At 25.4% G+C, this 23,656-nt stretch overlaps 8 protein-coding genes across 8 annotated transcripts; 4 read left to right on the top strand and 4 right to left on the bottom strand.

Annotated features, from left to right (window-relative positions):
• Positions 1 to 145: 145 nt before the first annotated feature.
• On the bottom strand, positions 146 to 2,159 carry CYP515A1 (cytochrome P450 family protein; the record flags this gene model as incomplete). Its single annotated transcript, XM_001134618.1, has 7 exons — positions 146 to 525; positions 619 to 789; positions 885 to 1,000; positions 1,082 to 1,374; positions 1,479 to 1,632; positions 1,707 to 2,020; positions 2,103 to 2,159. 7 exons carry the CDS (start codon positions 2,157 to 2,159, stop codon positions 146 to 148), a joined length of 1,485 nt encoding a protein of 494 aa, XP_001134618.1.
• An 840-nt stretch (positions 2,160 to 2,999) lies between these two features.
• isg12 (hypothetical protein) lies at positions 3,000 to 3,515 on the top strand (the record flags this gene model as incomplete). The annotated part of the gene is made up of 1 exon (XM_639786.1): positions 3,000 to 3,515. One exon carries the CDS (start codon positions 3,000 to 3,002, stop codon positions 3,513 to 3,515), a length of 516 nt encoding a protein of 171 aa, XP_644878.1.
• Positions 3,516 to 3,680: 165 nt separating this feature from the next.
• DDB_G0272702 (hypothetical protein) lies at positions 3,681 to 3,911 on the bottom strand (the record flags this gene model as incomplete). Its single annotated transcript, XM_639787.1, has 1 exon — positions 3,681 to 3,911. One exon carries the CDS (start codon positions 3,909 to 3,911, stop codon positions 3,681 to 3,683), a length of 231 nt encoding a protein of 76 aa, XP_644879.1.
• Positions 3,912 to 4,160: 249 nt separating this feature from the next.
• Positions 4,161 to 5,650, bottom strand: DDB_G0272917 (hypothetical protein; the record flags this gene model as incomplete). The annotated part of the gene is made up of 2 exons (XM_639788.1): positions 4,161 to 4,910; positions 4,937 to 5,650. The coding sequence occupies 2 exons, from the start codon at positions 5,648 to 5,650 to the stop codon at positions 4,161 to 4,163; spliced, it is 1,464 nt and encodes a 487-aa protein (XP_644880.1).
• Positions 5,651 to 5,934: 284 nt separating this feature from the next.
• DDB_G0272700 (hypothetical protein) lies at positions 5,935 to 6,626 on the bottom strand (the record flags this gene model as incomplete). The annotated part of the gene is made up of 2 exons (XM_639789.1): positions 5,935 to 6,023; positions 6,095 to 6,626. 2 exons carry the CDS (start codon positions 6,624 to 6,626, stop codon positions 5,935 to 5,937), a joined length of 621 nt encoding a protein of 206 aa, XP_644881.1.
• Positions 6,627 to 7,416: 790 nt separating this feature from the next.
• DDB_G0272919 (hypothetical protein) lies at positions 7,417 to 8,773 on the top strand (the record flags this gene model as incomplete). The annotated part of the gene is made up of 2 exons (XM_001134619.1): positions 7,417 to 8,195; positions 8,278 to 8,773. 2 exons carry the CDS (start codon positions 7,417 to 7,419, stop codon positions 8,771 to 8,773), a joined length of 1,275 nt encoding a protein of 424 aa, XP_001134619.1.
• A 500-nt stretch (positions 8,774 to 9,273) lies between these two features.
• On the top strand, positions 9,274 to 9,447 carry DDB_G0272698 (hypothetical protein; the record flags this gene model as incomplete). Its single annotated transcript, XM_639791.1, has 1 exon — positions 9,274 to 9,447. The coding sequence occupies one exon, from the start codon at positions 9,274 to 9,276 to the stop codon at positions 9,445 to 9,447; it is 174 nt and encodes a 57-aa protein (XP_644883.1).
• Positions 9,448 to 9,955: 508 nt separating this feature from the next.
• Positions 9,956 to 23,617, top strand: DDB_G0272696 (hypothetical protein; the record flags this gene model as incomplete). The annotated part of the gene is made up of 3 exons (XM_639792.1): positions 9,956 to 10,726; positions 10,795 to 11,071; positions 11,184 to 23,617. 3 exons carry the CDS (start codon positions 9,956 to 9,958, stop codon positions 23,615 to 23,617), a joined length of 13,482 nt encoding a protein of 4,493 aa, XP_644884.1.
• Between the last annotated feature and the right edge of the window lie 39 nt (positions 23,618 to 23,656).

Here is a 23,656-nt window from a genome sequence, read left to right on the forward strand (position 1 = left end):
AGATATAACTTTAATAGATAATTTAAAAAAATATAAAATATCTATCTGGGGGCAAATATAGATAATTTAAAACCCTTTTATTTTAATTGTATTTTTAGCAATTTTTTTTTTTTTTTTTTTTTTTTTTAAATAAAATATTAGTAAATTATTTTCTAATAATTAATTTTGATTTGAATTCAAATGGGGATAATGATCTTGTAAAATGACCATTTTCATCATTTAATTGAGTAGTGGTTCTCTCAAATTTAAATGTTTTATATAATTTAGTTGATACCAAAAACATTATTGAATCAGCGACATTGGCACCAGGACATTGACGTGAACCAAATGAAAAAGCGCATTGACCAATATTTAATTCATCTTTTGATAAAAAGTGATCAGGATTGAAGACGTTAGATTCACTGCTTTCAATATTACTTCTATTACATCCATATATGTTTGGAATTACTTGAGTATTTTTTGGAATAAATATATCATCAATAACAATATCATCAGTACATATATGTGGTAATGCAAATGGTGCTGCTATATATATATGGATTTTTTAAAAAAATAAAAATTTTCAGTAATTATTTCAAAATGTATAATAAATTATAATAATGTATTATAAATATTTACGTGGTGAAATTCTTAAAGTTTCTTTAATAATTGAATTTAAATATGGGAATTGTAATTTATCCTTATGTAATGGATGGTTTGGTGTGTTTATTTCAAAAAATAATTTCTCTTGAATATTCGGATAATTTGTTAAATATAATAACATCCAATCCATAGTTGTACTTGTTGTAACTTTAAAAAAAAATTAGAATCATAAATTTTAATTATTTAAAAAAAAAAAAAAAAAAAAAAAAAAGAAAAAAAGAAAAAATAAATATTAGATTTACCTATACCTGCAACAATAATATCGAAACATATATATGGAAGATCAGTTATTTTAATTAAATTTGATGTATCCTTTCGAATTTCACTAATGAAATATTCTAAAAAACATTTTGGTTCACTATTATTTAATAAAAAAAAAAAAAAAAATAAAATTTAGTATTTTAATTAAACACATACTAGAATTATAACTTATACATACTTTCCATCATCATCATCATCACTAATATTTTTTAAAATATTATCAATTAATGGTTGAAAGAAATTTAAACAATTATTATACTCTTTTTCAATTTCTTTATAATTATTAAATGGTTTTAAAATTGGGATAAAATCTGCTGGTTGTTTTGCTAAATATTCAAATAATTTATTATAGCTTTGGATAAATGAATAAAATTCTTTTGATAATAAATTATCATCATATTCAAATGATACACCAAATAGAAATCTATATAAAATATTTAATAAAATTCTTTTAAAAATTGGACCCATATCCTTTTTTTTTTTTTTTTTGTGAAAAATTAAACTAATAATCAATTATATATATATATATTTATTTATTTATTTATTTATTTTTTTCAAAAATAATAAAAACTTACAATATTATTATCTTGATTTATTTTTTTTAATAAATATTCTTCAGCTTTAAAATATTCATTATAAAATAATTCTTCCATTTGACGAGATTTTGATTTAGTAATTGAACTACTTAAAATATCTTTTAATTTTCTCCAATGAGAACCATTACCAAATCTAATTTATATATATTTAATTAATTAATAATTTTTTTTAATACTAAATATTTATTTTTAAAGTTATATACTTACATAATACCTTGATATTTTCCCATGTAATAAAAAGATGGTAAATGAAATCTTTGTGAAAAAAAGGTTGGATTGTCACGAAATGATTTTTGTAAAAAATTGATATCATTAATTACAATTGTATCAATTGAACCCATTTTCAATGAAAATACTTTTCCGTATTTATCTGATAATTGTTTGAATGATAAGTGAGGATATTTTAAACTTAATTTGTAAAGGCTACCAATAATAGGTAATATTAATGGACCACTTGGAAATTTACATTTTAATTTATTTTCTCCAACTAATAATGATGAAGGTACTGCTCTATTAAAAAACTTTTTAAATTAAAAATTTTATTAATATTATTTTTTATTTAAAAATTTTATTAATATTATATTATATTATATTAATGCTTACTTTTATATTTATTAAATATATATATATAAATAATCCTAAAATAATTCCTAATATCATTTTTTAATATTAATTAAATTAAGTTTTAAAAATTTAATTATTAAAATTTTATTAGTAACTTTTTTTTTTTTTTTTTTTTTTTTTTTTTTTTTTTTTTTTTTTTTTATAAAAACCTTCAGTATTGTAAATAAAATCATTATTATATTTTGACTAATTGGTTTTACCTATTTTAAAAGATGATTAAATCAAAATAAAATACACACTTTCCCAAAAAAAAAAAAAAAAAAAAAAAAAAAAAAAAAAAAAAAAAAAAAAAAAGGTGTTAAATTTAACATTTTTGCCACTTCAAATAATTATTTTTTGAATATAAATATTAATATATTTGATTGATTATAACATCTATACTTACATTTATTATCACATAATCATTATTTGAGTTTTTATTTTTATCTTAAAATATTATAACCTTTTAAGATAAAATTTCTTTACAACCAATATCATCATTACAAAAAAACAACTTGTTTTAAAAGATATATTTAAATAAATGTTTAGTGTATTAAAAACTATAGGCCAAATAAAAAAAGGTTATATTTTTAAAACTGTAAGCCAAACATGAAAAAAAAAAAAAAAAATAATAATAAAAATAAAAATAAATCTATTTTTAAGTTCAAAAAAAAAAAAATAAAAAAAAAAATTTCTTTTTGTGTTAGATGAAAAAAAAGAAAAAAAAAAAAGGGAAAAATAAAAATAAAAATAAAAATAAAAATAAAAATAAAAATAAAAATAAAAATAAAAATAAAAATAAAAACAACTAACACTGTAAAATTAAAAATTGAATTCAATAGGTTTTTTTTTTTTTTTTTTTTTTCCCAATCCTACCCAAAAAATAAAATACACAAAATGGCTGACCCAGAAAATAATAATAACTATAATGTTGATAGTGGATCTAATATCAATGATAAGCACCAAGATCCAATTGAACAAAAAGATAGTTTCAGTAAAATTTTAAAAGAAAAAAGTATTTTAATTGGAGATAAAACAGTTGAATTTGCAAAGGAACATCCATACACAACAACAGCAATTGCAATCACTGGGGTAACAACAGGTGGAGCAATTATTGCAACACCTTATATCGCAGCAGCTTTAGGTTTTGGTACTGGGGGTATCATTAAATCTACAATTGCAGCTAAAACAATGGCAACTTTAGGATCAGGTTCAAAAATCGGTGCTCTGTTACAATCAATTGGTGCTAAATCAACAATTCTTCATTTAGTTGGTGCTACTAAAATCGCTGCTATATCTGGTAGTATTTCTGCTGCTTGTGTATCTACAATTTATTATGCAAAAGATTGTTTTTCTAAAATATTAAACTATTTTAATAATAATAAAAATAATAATAAAAAAAAAGAAGAATAATACCAATAATTAAACAAATGAAATGAAGAAATAGTTAAAAAGGTAACAAATTTTCACACAAGGATATCCTTTTATTAAAATCAATAAATAAAAAAAAAAACATTAGGTTTTCTAATTAAAATTAATATATTTGTTTTACTATTGTATAGCAAATAAATTTAATATTTATTTTTTAATTATAAAATCTAAAGTTTCTTTGAGTAATCTATTTCTTCTTAATGATTCATATTCATCGGGTGCAAAGTCAAAGAAATGTCTTGTTTCCTTTCCAATCTCTGTTGATACAAATTTAAAAGTTACATCAATACGGTTTTCATTTACTGGAGCACCAACATTTGGAATATCAATATACAAATGTCCAAAAAATTGGACACCTGGGTCAGTCGAATATGACATTGTTGGCATGTGATGAGAAAATGGAAAATAAAATTAATTTTTGATCTCGTTTAGTTGGAAATATGGTCTTGTAAACACTTCATCAAAACCAACCATTTGGTTTGCATGAACAATAACATCACAAACATTTTTGCAACTAGTGATTATAAATTCATACTTCAACAAAAAAAAAAATAAATAAAAAAAAAATTAAAAAAATAATTTGATATTCAATTTTATTTCATTTTTAAAGGGATATTTATTAATTTTTTAATTTGTAAATCTGGTAATAGAGGTTTGAACAAAGTTAACTAAAGAAGGTAATAATTTTGAGACATCTGATCCAAGGTCATGAACTACAATCTTTTTTTGAGGTGAGTCATATGACTTTCTAAAAATTTCAATCATCTTATCAGTTTGAGATGTGATTTTAATGAAATAATAGTCAATTGATTTTGAAGATAATTTTTGTAAAAGTTTTTCTGGAACCAAACCACTTGGGTCACCATCTGGATATGAATCAACACAATTATGATATTTTTTGCCGTGGCATGGTGCATCGCCTACATGGACAACAAGTTTAGTATGAGTTGGTTTCCACGATAGGTTATTTACTTGTAAAAAAGCACCTGTAATATCTTCTGGAGTATCACCACCACCTGTTGGAACTGCTTCATTAATTTTGGAAGCAAGATATCCCATATCCGTTGTAAATGGTACAACCTCAAATCTATTGGAATCAGTAATATCACGATAACCTATGAAACTTGCATTCAATTCCAAACCTACATATGAGCTGGCTAATAATCCAGTTAATGAAATAATTTTTTCTTTACTTTCTTTAATCCATGAGCCCATACTACCAGTGCAATCCATCATGAGGCAAAGTTGTACCATTGGGGGTTTATTCTTTTCTTGACGTAATCTATTTCTTCTTAATGATTCTGCTTCATCGAGTGCAAAGTCGTAAGAATGTCTAATTTCCTTTCCCGATTTTACATGTAATGCACAAACTTCTATCTCTGTTGATGCAATTTTAAAGTTACATCAATACGGTTTTCATTGACTGGTGCACCTACATTTGGAATATTAACATACAATTCACCAATAAATTGAACACCTGGGTCAGTCGTATATGACATTGTTTGCATATACGATGAGAAAATGGAAATTTCAATGGCTTTTTGATCTTGTGAAGTTGGAACATATGACCTTGTAAACACTTCATCACAACCAACCATTTGATTTGCATGAACAAAAACATCACAAACATTTTGGCAATGTGGAATATCTCTGATTTTAATTATTGATTTTCCAGTATGTGGTTTACTTGGTGTAACTACTTCTGTAATCTCTGTTGCATAACTTTTGGTTTGTTTTCTTGTTGAAATTGTATTTGGATTTAATCCAAATCTTGTTGCACCCATAACGACTGATAGACCAGCCTTATTTGGAATGATGAATTTTGCACCAGTAAATTCTAATTCACTTTTAATATGTTCTTGCAAATCTTTATTTTCATTGAAACCGCCAATTAAAAAAATATAATCTAATTTTTTAATATCTGAATTTGATTTGATTTCACTTTTTATTGAATCGGTGATACTTTGGAATAAAGGTTTGAAAAATGAAATAAATAAATCCTGTGGGAAAATCAATTTCTCTCTTGCTGATGAATATCTTAAACTGAAACCACTTTTTGAATTAAATTCTTGAATTTTTTTATTTAACCATTTTTCATCTTCATGAAATAATGCCATTGGAAAAAATTCTAAACTGATGATATGATTTGAATCTCTATTATAAGTTTTTTTTAAGAATCCAAATTTATCAAACAAAGATTGTAAGTGGGGCTTTTTTTTCTTTTTTCAATAACATCATCTCCAAATAACTTTTTAAGAAATAAAATAAAATTATTATTAACATAACTTGATCCAAAATCACCACCAAATGAACGAGAAATTGATTTTAATTTTCCTCCTTCCAATTGTTCATAACAAATGATATCGGATGTTCCACCACCATTATCGATAACCATAAACTTTTAACCAACTTGAACAGAGTAACCAGTAGTTTTTTCAAAAATACATTGTAATGCACCAGCTTCTGGTTCATATGAAAAGATGAGAGACTCTAAGAATATTTTAAATAAATTGTTAATAAATGAAAATTTGATTTTATTTAATAAATTAATTTTTACTTACCTTTATCATCTTTTGAACAAAGTCCTGCAGTGTCTGCACAACTTCTCATTACTTGTTTACTAGAGTCATCCCAAATTGCAGGGATTGTTAATACCCATTGAACTTCGGATTCATAAACTTTTTTGGAAGATATACTATTTACCTTATTCATTGCAACAATTTTTAAATATCTTAAGGATTCAGTAATGAGTTCTTGAATTGTTGCACTATGATTACCACAAACTGATTTAATTGGTTGGCCTCTAGTTTTTGGGTTAAATAGATGCATTTTATAAGAGGAGTAAAGCGAATGTTTTTCAGTACCTTCATCATCATTGTTTGAAAAGTAATCTCTAGCCTCGTAACCAAATGCAACAAATTTTTTTTTTTCATCCAACACAATTTGCGTCAAAGTTTTTACATTTATTGAACATGACCCACCCCAAGTTTCAGTGCAATAAACTGTCTCTGAAATATCTTGGGGGAAAACAAATGCAAACCCAGAACATGAAGTACCAAAATCAATTGCAATTACAACACTTTTACCTTTCATTGTTTACTATTTTTGAAAATTAAAAAATTGTTTTAAATAAATCCAATTTATATTTATATTTACTTTAAAAAAAAAAATTAATTTTTTTTTTAAATTTTTAAATTTTGAGATAATATTTTTAAAAAATTTAATTTTTTTTTTTTTTTTTTTTTTTTTTTTTTTTTTTTTGAAAACAAATATTAATCCACACAAAAAAAAAAAAAAAAGAAAAACAAAAACAGATAAATTTCAGATGGAGAGTAATACTTTAGATAAATAAAACATATATAAATATTTATATATAACTAAAAAAAAAAAAAAAAAAAAAAAAAAAAAAAAAAAAACCTATAAAATAATAAAAGAAAAGTATTCATTAATTTAAATCAGTTCTTTTTTTTTTTTTTTGTATCCTTAAGTTTAAATTAATTTTTTTTGATCAAAATAAAAATTAGATGTTTGAAAACTTATATAAATAAGTTTTTTTTTACAACTTTTTACAATTTAATTTTTTTTCTCAAATCAAGATACAAATTTGTTTTTTTTTCACTTTTTACAATTTAATTTTTTTTTTTTTTTTTTAATTTTTTGAATCAAAGATTGAAATTAGATCTTGGACCACTTAAATTAATAAGTTTTTTTTTAATTTTGAAATTTAATTTTTTTCACTGTTACAATTCAAATTTTTTTTCACTTTTGCAATTTAATTTTTTTTTTTTTCACTTAAGTGAAAAATAAATTTATTTTTTGTTTTTTTTCCATAAACCAATATAAAAATTTTTAATAAATACAAATTTTAAAGAATCCAATAAAAATGAATACATTTTTTAAAAGACATAAACAAAAATTAAAAGAAGAAATTAAAAAACTTGAAGAATCAAAAATAGAGTTACAAAAAAACCATGATCTCTCATTTATTGAAATAAATAAAAAAATTTCAATTTTTAAATGTAACCTTAATGCTCTTGACAACAATGAAACTCAATCATTACAAAATAAAATTTCCCAACTAGAAGAATTTATCGAAAATGAAGAAAATAATAAAAAACGTGAAATTGAAAAAATTGTCAACGACAAAAATGAAGAAATTCAAAACCACAAAAACCAACTCAATAAATACATTTCAAGATTGAACCAAAATGAAGTAGAATATAAAAAAATAGAAAATGATTTAATAAGAATGAAAGAAATCAGATCAATTGAAATTAGTTACTCTGCTTTAGAAAGTAAAAGTAAACTTTCTCATATGGGCAACCAACTTCCAAAGTCCACAGACATTAAAGATTTAATGGAAGATTTCTATAGTTCAATTGAAAGCTACTTACTTGGAACCTGTTTAGAACATTATTCCGAAGAGTTTTGTGCCAATTTTATTAAACATATATTTGTTAGTTCATATAAAACATGTAAAAAAATTGTTACTAATGAATTTGGTAATATTTTTAAAAATTCTCCAACTGACAATCAAGAATATTATTTTAGACGTTTAATTTTCTCTTTAATTGATATCCTCATAGAAAGGGCTTGCAAAATTTTAAATGAAAAACTTTCAAATGAGCTATCAAAAAATCATAATCATAATAAAAATTATTTGTAAGTTATTTTATCAATAATAATCAACAATATATTTATTAACTATTTTTTTTTTTTTTTTTTTTTTTCTCTCATCTAAAAGGAAAATGGCCCATAGTTTTATTAAGGATTGTTGTAAATTCAATTTCAGTATTCTCTTATCACAACCAAAAGTCAAATACAATGAAATTGATGAAATTGGAAAAGAGTACTCTGAAAAAGAACATAAATCATTTGGAAAGATTCCTTCTGATTCTAAAATGTGTGTTGATTTATTAATAATTCCATCAATCCATTTGGCTTCAGATAATAATAAAATAACTCCAAGCTACGTACTATTAAAACCAATTGATCTTACTCCTCAATTAACTAAAGAAACCAATGAGATCACACCCATGAAGTCGCCTCTTACTGTTGATGATGCAAGTAATGAAAAATTCTATGAGACAAACAACTCTATGGATTATTGCTATGTTAAAATCAATACCTATCTTGAACACCCTGAAATTATCACTTATGGTAAAACATCATCAAGTGGTCAAGCATATATTGATAACTTTGAAAATAACTCTTCAAACAAAATGCAACCAACTTCTTAAAAATACAAAAAAATAATAATCTCAATAATTCATTAATACTTTCATAACAAAATATAATAATAAGCTACATCTATTTTAGGAATTAAAAAAAAAAAAAAAAAATATATTAAATAAAAACAATTTTTATGAAAGATTAATTAATTTCTCTTTTTTTTATATCTTTTTTTTCTAATCAATATCTCTTTTTTTATTATGTGTTTAATTTATTTCAAAAAATAATTTTTTTCACTTTTTTTTTTTTGAAATAAATTTTTATTAATCCAATTTACAAGCCATACGGCTAAAATCAGGTGGCGTATTTATGCTTAAATTAATATTGCAGCTTAAATTAATATGGTAATTTTGGAATGGGACAGTTTTAAAGTAAAAAAAAAAAATTAATTTAAATTAATATTTATTTTTTTCTTAATTAGTTTTGATTTGGTGGTTGTGTTATTTTATTTTATTTTTTTTTTTTTTTTTTTTTTTTTTAATCATGATTACAAATTTGAATAGTCAAAATGTCGAAAAATAATCAACAAAGATATGAAGAAGAAATTGAAATTATTAACTCTACTTTTCAAAGTAAAAGTAAACTTTGTCAAATGGGCAACTCACTTCCAAACCCATCAGATTTTGCTTATAGTTTAATGGAAGATTTCTTTTTTTCAGTTCAACTCTTACATAATAAATAAATAAATATTTTTTTTTTTTTTGATTCTTAATTAATTTTTTTATGATATTTAATTTGTTTTATTTTTTTTTAACAAAAGTTTTTTTTTTTATATTTTACTTTTTTGGTAATTTTGAATCCAAAGTCAGGATAAAGTTCAAAAAAAATAAATTAAAAAAATAAAAAAAATAAAAAAAAATAAAAAAAAATAAAAAAAATAAAAAAAAAAAAAAAAAAATGAAAAAATTTAATTTTTAATTTTTTTTTAGTTTTTTTAATTTTTTTTTATTATTCCAAAAACATTACACAAACACAACCATTTTAAAATCTTTATAGTTTAATTTTATAGTTTTATTATTTTTATATATTACAATATTGTATTTATATATTAAATTTTTAGTGTTAGTGAATGATTGTACATAGAGAATAAAAATATAAAAATTTTAAATCGTAAATTTATATATATATTTTATAAAAAAAAAATAAAAAATAAAAAATTAAAATTAAAAAAAAAAAAAAAATAAAAAGAGATGGAAGAAAAAGATCCACCCCCAATCGATTTGGAAACAACAACATCAAATGAAAAAGAAAAAGAAAAAACACAACAACATCAAAGTGATAATATTGATAAAGAAACAAAAATCATAGTTGAAGAAGAGAAACCTAAAGAAAAACGAGAAGCTCTTAAATCAAAAGCAGATCATATCTATATATTAGTAAAAGATTATACATTCTATAAGACAGAGAGAGTATTATGGTATTTTAAACATTTACTATCATCAGCATCATCAAATTCAACTTCAACTGCATCGAATTGTATAAAGATAACAGAAAAAGATGAAGGAATAGTTGTTTTATATTGTCTATTAGATAATGGTAAATTATTAGATTTATTTAATAATTATAATTCTATACTATCTTCAACATCAATCATTCATCATCATGGTTATCATAAAAAACAAATTACGAATGACGAAAAACAAGATGGTGATAATGGAGAAATGGAAGATGAAGATGATGACGATGACGATGATGATGAAGATGACGATAATGAAAATATAATATTTTATGATAAGAAAACAATGAAATTACCTTTTGTATCTTTAATACCTAAAACTCAAGTCTCTGTAGTGTCTTCAACTTATAGATTCGTATTCTCATTGGATATGTCACCGAGTATGTCAACTGTTGATCCAATATCTGGACGTGTATTAATTGATGAATTGATTTCTTCATTGGACTCAATATTAATATCACTTTCATTACCATTGAATTTACCAAATATGAATGATAATTTAACTGTAAGTTTTATATTTAAAATTCAAACATTCACACACACCAATAATATACTAATTATTTATTTTCATAGTTTTCACCATTAATTTATATAACAGTTTTAGCACAAGGAGTTATACCTGAACATTTTAAAGTTTTGGTTCATGGTGCAATTTTAACAAGAAAGAATGTATTATGTATTATTAGAGATATTAGAGAACAATTAATAATATTAGAGAATGAAATCGCTTCAGCAATACAACAAAATTTACATATTGAACGTGGTATATCATCTGATTTTTCATTAATGTTTCAAAATTGTCAATTATCATTATCACTATTACCATCTGGTGCATGTCCTCAAATTATTAGTAAGTTTTTTTTTTTTTTTTTTTTTTTTTTTTTTTTTTTTTTTTTTTTTATTAATATACGTATGATACATAAATTGTAAATATATATTAACTTTTTTTTTTTTTTTTTTAGTAATGACAGATGGTGTTATATCATTAGCAGAAAGTGAATTTAAAATTGTAGAGAATTCAATTATGAATTTTAATAGGAATGATATATCATGTTCAATTGTACAAGTTGGAAGTGGTGCTCATATTCATTGTGATTTTGGATATTCACCAGATTCAGAGATTCTGCGTTATTTAGCATTAAATACTGGTGGAACTTTTTTTGATCAATCAACTATACCAAGATTTTCATCAAGAGATCAAACAAAGATTTTAGGTTTAGGTAAAAATAAAAATAATAATAATTTTAGTGGTATTTATTCAATGAATCAAAATACAAGAGATAAAGTTTATCATATTCAAAATTCTTTATTTTTAAAAGAGTTTACACCAAATAAAACAACCACACCAACATCAACATCAAATAGTAGTAATAGTTTGTCAAATTCTGTAAACTCCACATCAAGTGGACCAATGATTAAACATTCTAGATCAAATAGTAGTAGTAGTAGTGCATCTCAACATCAATCAACATCATCATTTATAATTCAACAACAAGCTACATATATACCACATAATTTTCAACCAACTAAATCGACACCACAAGAGAATACAACCATATCACCAGAGGTTGTAATTAATAATATGGCAAATATTCAACAGATTATGTCAATAGATTATCCATTCCCTTGGATTGGAAAACCACCAACTGTACCATTATTGAAGACAATTGCCAAAGAGTATATAGTTGAAGTTGACATTTTAAAACTATTGGAACTTAGAGTACGTGAAGGTTTTAATGTTAAATTGGTATCTTTTAAAAAGCCTGAATCCGAATTAGAAGTTAACTTGTATTTTCAATTTTTACCAAATATTAAATTAGATTATAGAATTAATTATTTAATTGATGGTTCATCTTCAAAAGATGATCAAAAATCATTAAGATCCTCTTCTACTTCTTCTTCTTCTTCAAAGAGTAAAAGTTCATCATCATCATCATCATCTCAACAAACAAATTCTAAACCAAATGTAAAAGTTACAATTGGTGTAATGGCATATTATGAATTTTTAAAAGAATATACAACAGGTAATAGTGGTGGTCAGGGTAGTGGTTCATCGTCATCTTCATCATCAAAGAAACCATCCTCATCAAGTGTTGTAAGTTTACAACAATTTTTAAATCATATTTATGAAAAGGATAGATTATTATCATTGATTTATATTCAATGTCAACCATCATCAGTACCACCACCACCAACTAAAGATCCAATTCAAGCCTATCAAACTCAAGCATCATCATTCTTGAAATTATTAAATAATTTAGGTCCTTATCAAAATTGGGAAAGATGGTTAAAGCTAGAGACAATCAATGTATTGTTAAAACCAACTATTAATTTAAATTCAGATATGTCTTCGAATCAACAACATCAACAACAAAGTGGTCAAATATTTAATAATGGTATACCACAATATACTATTAGTTTTGATACTTCAAGAAATATACTATTGAAATATTTTGCAAAATGGTCAGATCATACATTGAATGGTCATTATTTTGTAAAGTTTTTACCAACAACTTCTTCACCATCTTTTATTTCACCACCATTAATTTCAAATGGAAATAATACAAATAACACCACTGTCGTAACAAGAGATTTATCACAATATATGCATTTTCCATCAAGTAGTTTTTGTGTAGTTAAAATTCAATGGGAAATGAGTGGATTTGGTAATATAAATTCTTTCTTCTTTTCAACTTCTGAATCTATTAGAGAGAAAACTTTGGCAAATATTAAATCTGATATTTCAAAATTATCAATACCAATTAGTAATTTCACTCAAGAAGAATATCATGATGAAATACCAAATGATAGTTCATCAAAAAATAAAACATCTGCAGGTGATAGTGGTAATAATAATAATGATAATAATATTAATAGCAGCAGTAGTAGTACAGTTTCATATGAACAATTACAACAACCAAATGTTAATCCAGTTTATACATTCACAAAGGAAGTAAAGAAAATTTTAGTAAAATATGAATTTGAAGCCATTTCATTCCCTTCACCAACAAATAGTAGTCAAACATCACCATCATCTTCAAGACCAACTACACCAACTAGTTCATCAAAACCAAAACCAATTGGTTCATCCTCTTCATCATCATCATCGTTATTAAAAGATGAAAAATCACCAGTTGTATCAAATAACAATACAATAACCTCAGCATCGTCATCGTCATCATCTTCTACATCAACAATTAATGGTGGTGGTAGTGGTGGTGGTGGTGGTAGTTTAACACCAAATGGGAATACAACACCAACAACAACAACACCAACTATTACACCATCAACTTCATCAACATCATTATTATCTTCACCACCTACAAATTCAAATACTGGAGGACATCATTATTCAATGATTTCAAATAGTAATAATATTCATACAAATTCTCATTCATTCCATTTCCATACAGCTATGCCCTATTTAGCTCAACCAAATCTAAAATATTATCTTTGGAATCATAGATGGATTTATGATTTATGTGATTCAAAAACTTGTGAACAAGTTATAGGTTTCATAACACAAGAAAGACTAAGTGAAGGTTTCCAATTGGTAAATTTAAATACTTATTTATTCATTAAAGAAATTCCTTTGAAATCATTAAGTCAACGTGTATTAGCAACTGTACAATATTTAGTTTATTTAAGATCTCCAAATTTTATTGTTATTGAATTTTGGATGGAACCACAACGTGGTATGTTTTATTCTGATCGTAAAGCCAATAATAATAATAATAATAATAATAATAATATTAATAATAATAATAATAACAATATTAATAATAATAATGAAAATAATAATACTTCATCATCAATGAATGATAATTTTAAAATTAATGAAAAAGATTTATTTTTCATGTTAAAGAAATGGTTTGAAGAATCAGATGGTGGAATAATTTCAGCGATTTCAAGTTTTAATGATTTACTAGCGGTAACATTATCATCGAATCCAGATAATGAATTAAATCAAGTTATTAATTCACAAGAGAAATCATCTCATTTATTATTTAGAGAGTTGCAATTGGCACAACCAGTAGTTTCAAAATTAGTAGCTGATAAACCAATATTCTCTTTAGAATCGATTATATCATTTGCAACTGAAACTCGAAAACTATTTTCAATTGTAAATTTACCACCTTCAACTGCAGCTCATATGATAACACCACAAGATAAACAAAATTCAATCGCTTCAAATATTAGATTATATAATCTTTTATCTGATATTTTGAAAACTTTAAATACATTGGAGATTCCATTAGATAAATTATCAACTTTTAAAAATTCTTCAATTCATTCTAAATTTAAAGGTGGAAAATGTTTTATTAAAGGTATAAATCAATCTGATTTTATATTTACATTTTTACATCCACATACTTTAAATCTTGACCAACAACAACAACAAGCTCAACAACAAGCTCAACAACAACAAACTAATGGTAGTAGTAATGGTGAAGATAAATCATTCGTTGTTTCATTTTATGAATGTTCAATTAAAGGATTTATTGATATTCAACATAGTGATATGACAGTAAACTTTTTTGAACAATTATTCGATTCAAACTCAACTTGTATGAGTAGTGGTGGAATTTTACCAGGTTGTAATGGAAAACCAAATTCCGTGAATGAACCATTACATAAATTTTATAGTAGAAAGAAGAGTGGCTACCACGAAACAATTCATCATACAACTCCACAACATCCAAGTACAAGACAATATATTAGAGTGATTAAATCAACATTTGAACGTGCCTACATTAAATCATTATATACCAATTTACGTGAAAAAATACCAATTGATACAAAGGATTTCTTAAATTCAATACCAACTTGTAAAGAGTATTTCGTTGATATTGATATAACACAATTCTTACGTATCCTTCAAAAATCACATCCAAATAATATTACAACCTACTTAAAAGATAGATTTACACCACAAGCTATGACATTATTCACTCAAATTTCAACAACTGATTATTTCTATTATGATAAACAACCTTTAAATAAAAAATTAAATACTACTGGCAGTGGTGGTGGCGGTTCATCTGAAGAAACTACAGATAATAATCAACAAGATTCAGAAACTGAAGAAGATGAAGATGACGACGATGATGATGATGAAGATATTTCATCAAGTAGTAATACTGAAGAAGAGTCATCATCATCATCATCATATAAATATTCACCATCTAGAAACCATAATAATAATAATAATAATAATAATTACGAAGAAAATGATAATTTTGAAAATAATGAAAAAAGATTATTATCTTCAATTTTAGGTGAAATTGGTCAACGTTCAATTGATCATAAGAATAGTGCAATTGGAATGTATCCGTTGCCATTATTCTTGAAAATGGAATTTGTAGTTTATCATAATAACCCAGATTTCCAATCACCATCATTAGAGGGTGAAGGCCCAGGTGTTGGTCCAACTCCAACAAGTGAAGTTCCATCTTCAGGTTCAACAAATTATAGTTATCAATTTAGATTCACTTCAGATTCTTTAGAATCAAATCCAAATCTTTTATCTGAATTATCACCTGTTAAATCGTATATTAGATTTAGATGTATAGTTTTACCACCAATGTATTCAAAACCATCTTTACCAAATTATCATAATCATCACCATCAACAATCACAACATAATAATAATAATAATAATAATTATAATAATAATCATTATCATCAACAGCAACAAGTTAACAATAATAGACAATATCAACAACAACAAAAATATAATCAACAAAATAAACAACAGCAACAACAACAACAACAACAACAACAATCATATCAACATATTAGTAATGGTGTTTTACAACGTAGTGGTAATAATAATCAACCAAAATTCGTTGAATCTATTAAAGCCAATTTACCAAAATATATTTGGGGAGCAATGAAAACTCATAGAAAATCAGTGTTATCAGTATTATCAGCAGAGATTTTAGATTGTTTAAGAACTATAAGACCAGTTACAAAATATATTTTAGATTTAGTGATTTATCATTTGAATCGGTTAAGTAGTTTTAAATCAAAGTATCATCATTTACATACTCAATCAATGAATTTAATTTTCGTTGATACTAAAGAAGGTTGTACCCTATTTCCATCACAATTGGAACAATTTAGTAAAATGAAATTAAAAAGATTCTCAAATGATACTTTTGTTTATTATCAAGATTCAAATAAACTTAAAACCTTAAAATTACAACAACATCAACAACAACCTTCAATTATTACTTCACCACCTCCAACACCAATAATTAATGTATCAAGTAATAGTAGTAGTGGTAGTAATAATAATAATAATAATAATGATACAAATAGTGGTTCAAATCCATTAGGTGGTAGTTCATCTCAACTTTGGATGTGTGATCTTAAAGGTATTGATAGTAGTAGCAGTAGCAGTAATACAAGTTCAAATATAAAGAGTACAATTAATAGTTTAGTTGATGGTGATACAAGTAATTTATTATCAAATAGTGATTCAAATGATACATTTTCAAAGGATGAAGATTTTATTATTCCATATTGGTTAGTTATGTTTTATAATCCAACTTTAAATAATTTAAAGATTCAATTCTTTTCATCAATTTCAACAAAATCTTTCATCAAAGAACATAACTTTCTACATCATATTCTTGATAGTACATCAATTAATCCTTTATCTCAGAGTATGCCAATAAGTAGTGTTACAAGTTTAGATAGTGATATTCATCAACAACAAAATAGTAATCAATCATCATCATCATCGTCCTCACAACACCAACAATCGTCATCATCATCACTTCATCCAATTAATCATCAACATTCAAAGAGTGCATTATCATCACCACAGGTTGAAACTTTAAAACAACGTAATCTTAGTCAAGTAAATTTACCAAGTCAATTAAATTCTGGCAATAGTGGTAGTGGTACAAATACTCCAAATAAATTAACTTTAACACCAATAACAACACCATCCACAGCAACTTTAACTGATGCAACCACTATTATGGAAGAAAAACAACCACAACCAAATATATTGAATGGTATTGATATTTTAACAACATCAATGGATTCAGTATTTAATAATGGTGGTGTATGTTTACATAAATTTAATCCAAAAGAAGAACAAGAGTCAATTAAAATATCGATTGCAGAGGTTGTTAAAAGAGTTAATCAATTAATACTTTTAAATCAATTGGACGATATGAGATCATGTAGTCCATTATTAATACCACCTGATGATATTTCAACTTCTTCATCTTCATCATCATCATCATCATCATCGTCATCATCAAATACTCCTTCAAAACAACAACAATTACAACAACAACAACAACAACTTTACTTAAAACAACAACAACAACAACAAATGAGTGGTAAACAAGGTTTATCAAGACAACAGCAACAACAACAACAACAATACTTGAAACAACAACAACAATTACAACAACAAAAAGTTGATGAAGAATACTTTTATATTGGATTCGATAAAAAGGGTAATAAAATAAAGAAACCATTACCATTTGTATTTGGTGAATTTACATGTCCATTGGTTCATACAATGTATTTCCCATTACATGATAGATTACAAGCTACATTGGCAATTCGTGGTTTGAATTCAAATGTACTTCATGCATTTTCAATTTCAAATAGAAAGAAAATGTATGTTTATCGTGAAATGGGTGGTAATATATTCTATATGAAATTATCTGAACCTACAACTATCAATGCCATCGATCCGTTTAATTCGCCACAACAATCACCATTACAATCACCTGGTACATCACCACCTAAAGATTCCTATTTGAATCAAGTTATGAATTTAAAACAAAGATCAACTATAATTTCAACTTCTATATCACCAGTACAACAATCAACAACTACAATGACAACCACCACCACAACCACAACCACCACCACTTCAACTATTACAAGTTTTGAGAATGCAACTGGTGCTGGAATTAATTCAATTATACCTCAATTTTTAGTATTTGAAGTGTTTGGTATTGATTCACCAGGTAATGAAATCACTCAACAGTTATTCCAATTGATCGAATCAAGATTATCAGCTATCACTTTACAACATATTAGTAGTATGATTATTCGTAATCCAATGTTGAAATTAAATCCACAAGATATTGATTTCATTAAACCTCCAACTATAAATCCAACAATTGTTACCATTCAAATACCTGATAGACATGGTATGATTGATCCTTACTTATTTTTGGTATTCTTTAAACAAAACTTACTTCAATATCTTACAATTTTACATTTAGCAACTATTCAATCACCTGCTAATAATACAAATACTACAAATATGGCAACTTCTTCAACTTCTACTTCAACTTCATCATCGTCATCAACTACAACAACAACACCTATTGTAACAAATCTTATTACTTCTTCAACTACAATTGAAAATTCTAGTAGTAGTAATGTTACATCCAATATTAATAGTAGTATATTAGAATCAACATCATCATCGACCTCATTATCTTCTACATCAGTTAATCCATTATCAGCAACATCTGAAATTTTACCAATACCACAACCAATAATAACAGTAACACCACAACCACAACCACAACAACAACAACAACAACAACAACCACAACAACAACCACAACAACAACCACAACAACAACAACAACCAACTCCAACAACAACAAATTCAACATCTTTACAATCACAATTACAACAATATAAAGAATCATATGAATTGAAAGCAACTGATTTTACATTCCTTTATAACTTTTTATCATCAACAACAGCTCAATCATCTTTATCATCAATTGGTCAAGGTATTTCTTTCATTGTAGTATCGTTATTGAATCAATTAAATCAAACAATGACATCAATTACACAAACCCAATGCAAAAAGGATTTATCAACATTTTCTGCTTCTCAAAAATCTGAATTTTATGATGACATTTTAAAGGGTGTGGAAATCGTTTCACAACAAGAACAATTCCAACCAGATGAAGTTAATAATAATAATAATAATAATAATAATAATAATAATAATAATAATAATAATAATAATAATAATAATAATAATAATAATAATAATAATAATAATAATAATAATAATAATAGTAATAGTAATAGTAATACAGATGGTAATATTTGGGATAAAAAGATTCAATTAAAACTTTGGTTTAAAGGTACAATTAATAGTCAATTATTAATTGAAAAGTTAGTACAATCAGTTAATCAAACATTATGTCAATATGCATTTGAAAATCTATTAATTCCAGGTTCAATCTCAACACAAAATATTAATGATCAATATTTATTACCATCAAAGAAACTTTTCCAACGTGGTAGATCATTACAAGATCCTTCAATTTGTGAAATTAAATTAAATATTCAAAATCTTTCAACTTGGGCAACTGATAGTTTTGTTTCAGAGATTAATGAAATTGTTACTGATGCAAATTATAAACTACCTTCAACAATTTTATATCAATCTGAACCAACTTCAAAACAATTTACAAAATATTCTCCAAAACCACGTCAACCACAACAACAACAACAGCAAGATTATCAACAACAACAAGATAATTTTGAACAATCAAATGAAATTGATGGTAATAATCAACCATTAATTAATTTGTTAAATAAGAATAAATATAGATTATATATATTCTCTGGTAAAAATATTGTATCAGAAATTTCAGATAGTTTAGGTGGTTCATTATCAGATAGTACAGGTGGAACAGGTGATGGTAGTGCTATCGATAGCACATATAGCAATTTACAGAATGAAGTTTTAAATAATTCATCAGATACTTCATTGTATACAAATGAAGGTATACTATTTTCACATATAAAAGATACTCAATTGAATTCAATGATCTTTAGATATTGTAGTTTAATTGCATTCATTAGTTCTGAACAAATTTTATTATACACTTATAATTGGAGTCAAACTAAATTAGAATTCTTACAAGCAAATTTAAATAGAGTTCAAACTTGGTTCACATTGAGAAGAAATTTGTTAAATAATGTTTTACATCAAAAAATGGGTTTATTCAATCATGTAACTCCTTTGAATAATTCGCCAATAATAGCATCATTCTTTGTAAATAATCCAACTACTACAAGTGGCTCAACTGCAACTTCGTCATCTTCAACATCTGGTACTTCTTCAGTTGGAGGTAGTGGTGGTGGTAGTAGTGGTGTCAGTGGTGGTAATACAGGCAACACAGGTAATACAGGAAATACAGGTAATACAGGTAATGCAAGTAATACAGGTAATATAGGTAGTGCAGGTATGGGTGGTGTTAGTGGTATAGGTTCGTCTTCATCTTTATCAGTTAAATATACCTATGATAATGTTGATTTAATTATGTTGAATCAAAAACCACCAAAAAAGATAACAAATACAAACACCAATACTGCAAATGCACCAAATCAAACAAATCCATCTGGAAGTGGTAGTGGTTCAAATGTTAATACAGCAAATAAATCAACATTGGCAATTAATACAGGTGGTGGTAAAGATGATCAAACTGTTAATCCATCACCAAGACAAAAATCAGGTAGTACTGGCAAACAAATGGCAAATTCAAGTTATCAACAATTACCATCATTACCAAATCAATCAACTTCAACATCACCATCAACAGCAAGTGGTGGTGGTGGTTCAACAACTCTAACTCAACAACAAAAGAGAAGAAATTTATTATCGATACCAGATTTTGAAAATATTTTAAGAGAATATTTCCCATCACCAGCAATTCAATTATATTATGAAACTAGATTACCAAATATAATAGACCCATTGGCTAGATATGTTGGTCAAGTTAAAAGTATTGCAAATTATGTTGAAAAAACATCAGAAGCTAAAAGAATGTTTGCTCAAGCTCGTTCATTCTTTATTGATACTGATAAAACACCATCATCTCATCAATTGGAAACTATAATGAAAATGTCTAGATTAGTACATTTTAGATGTGTACCATTCCTTTATGAACATTTAATTAATACAAAAGATGGTAGTTCAAATGGTGGTATAAGCGGTAGTGGTGGTATAAGTGGTAGTGGTGGAATTGGCGTTGGTGGTAGTGGTGAGTTATCAACAACCACTCATCAATACATCTCACCAACTTTAGTTGGAATTGTAATGGCACCAAAAGGTTCAGTTGATATTCTACCAAAACTAAATTACAATTATCAACCAATAATACCACAAAATCAAGATGGTTCTGTTTCACCATTACCTCTTTTAAATATTAATAATAATTGGAAATTAAATATGATGGAACAATTTGTTCAAGAATATATAAAATATATGGAAAATGTTTTACATTCAAATAAAATTATAATTTCAAATCCACCTTCTTCAACAACAATAAATCAACAACAACAACATCAACAGCAACAACAACAATCACAACAACAAAATCAATCAAATAATTCAATACAATTAAAAGCTTATTTACAACAAAATTTTAAAGGTGGTTCATTATTAATTAAAATTGGATTTAGAGAATTATCAGTTACTTGTGAATTGTTTGCAATTTTATTACCATCAGTTAGACAACAATCAAATGCAGATTCAAATAATTCTAATGGAAAAGATGGTAATAGTAAGCCATTATCAACTTTATTCGCAGAGGAATATGGTATGTTTACTCATCATTTACATTTGAATTCATTTGTTTATGATTTCCATCTTAGAAAATTACAATCATTCTTGGATGGTGATATGAATAAGAGTACTCTAGATTCCAATGATAAAAACAAATATCCACCTCAATATTTCATTGAAATGATGCATTCAATGCCCAAGTATTATCCTAAACCACCAGCTCATTCTTACTCACATCTTTACGAATCCTCTTACTCTTTGGCTATCCCAATTAAACCGACTGAATTGTTTAGCTATATTTGTAAGAATGCAACTTCCTATAATATTGGTAATTTAGATGAATGTGGTGTCTATCCTGCTTTACAATTTAATATTAGTCCAGGTGCTGATATTCATTATTCTCCAAATTCTGCACCAATTGACTATCGTTGGACTTGTGTTGTATTTTGTTTAAATAATGATGATCAACCTCCTTCACCACCACAACAACAATCATCACAACATCAACAATCTGAAAATATTGACATTAATAATAATAATAATAATGATAAAACAACTACAACAGATAATAATAATAATAATAATAATAATAATAATAATAATAATAATAGTAATAACAACAATAATAATAATAATAGTCATACTATTGTAAATGAATCAAATCGTACAATTAAATTACAATATTTCATTGTAAAGACAGCAACTAATACACCATTCCCACGTGTTGATAATATTTATCATACACATAACAATCAAAATAATAATGCTTCATTTGGTTCAATATCTTCAATGGCTGGTATTAATAGTGGTCATACTCATTTATCTAATCATCATCATCACCATTATCATAGCTCAAATTCTCTAACCACTAGAGTAAATTTAACACCAGTTTTATCAAGCACTCAATCTCCTTTAATACCACAAGATAGTATTAATAATCATACCCATCATTCAAGATCACATAGTCACCATCATTTATCTTCAAATAATCAATTACCAACTCAACAACAATTATTACAACAACAACAATTACAACAACAACAACAACAATTACAGCAACAACAACAACAACAATCACATCAACAACAGCATCATCAACAACAACAACAACAACAACAAAATAAACAAAGAAATGATGAAGATATTAATCAATCAAATAGAAATAAACTTGTAGATAGTAATGGTGGTATTAGTATTGGTAATTCAAATCCAACATCAACATCATCACCATTTATTAATAGATCAACAATGGAGCAATTAGAAAAGAATTATAGAGCAATGTCATGGGCTGAAGAGATTGCAAAACAAAGAATTTATAAATTTGTAATTGGATCAAGTGTGGCTTATCAACGTGATATGCTTTGGTTGAAACTATTAAATGGTAATCCTTATGAACCAGCGCTATCTCATCAAGAATATAATCATTTCATGAGTTTTATCAAACGTAGATCTTTGAAATCAATGGATGAATCATTGGTTGGTTCAATTAATTTCTTCCAATATATGGGTAGTGTTTGGCAAGGTCTTAGTAGTCATTTGGTGAAAACTTGTGGTGATCGTATACGTCAACTTCATAATGACCCAGTTCATCATTTATTCATTTTAAATCCAAAAGCAAATTGTCTAATGTTAGAACTCATTTGGAATGAAAAAGAAAAAGAAACTGATGCTTTCATTTGCAGACGTGATGATCAAAATATTTCAAAAGAAAGAGAATTAGAATTAGATAACTTTGAATTAGAACATGCTTCACAATTAATTAATACTCTATCTCATTATTTATGGAAACAATTACTTTTAAAAAAAAATTAAAATAAATGATTTTAAAATAATATCAAAAAAAAAAAAAAA

The sequence above is a fragment of the Dictyostelium discoideum genome (assembly GCF_000004695.1).
Source record: "Dictyostelium discoideum AX4 chromosome 2 chromosome, whole genome shotgun sequence".
Lineage (NCBI taxonomy): Eukaryota > Evosea > Eumycetozoa > Dictyosteliales > Dictyosteliaceae > Dictyostelium > Dictyostelium discoideum.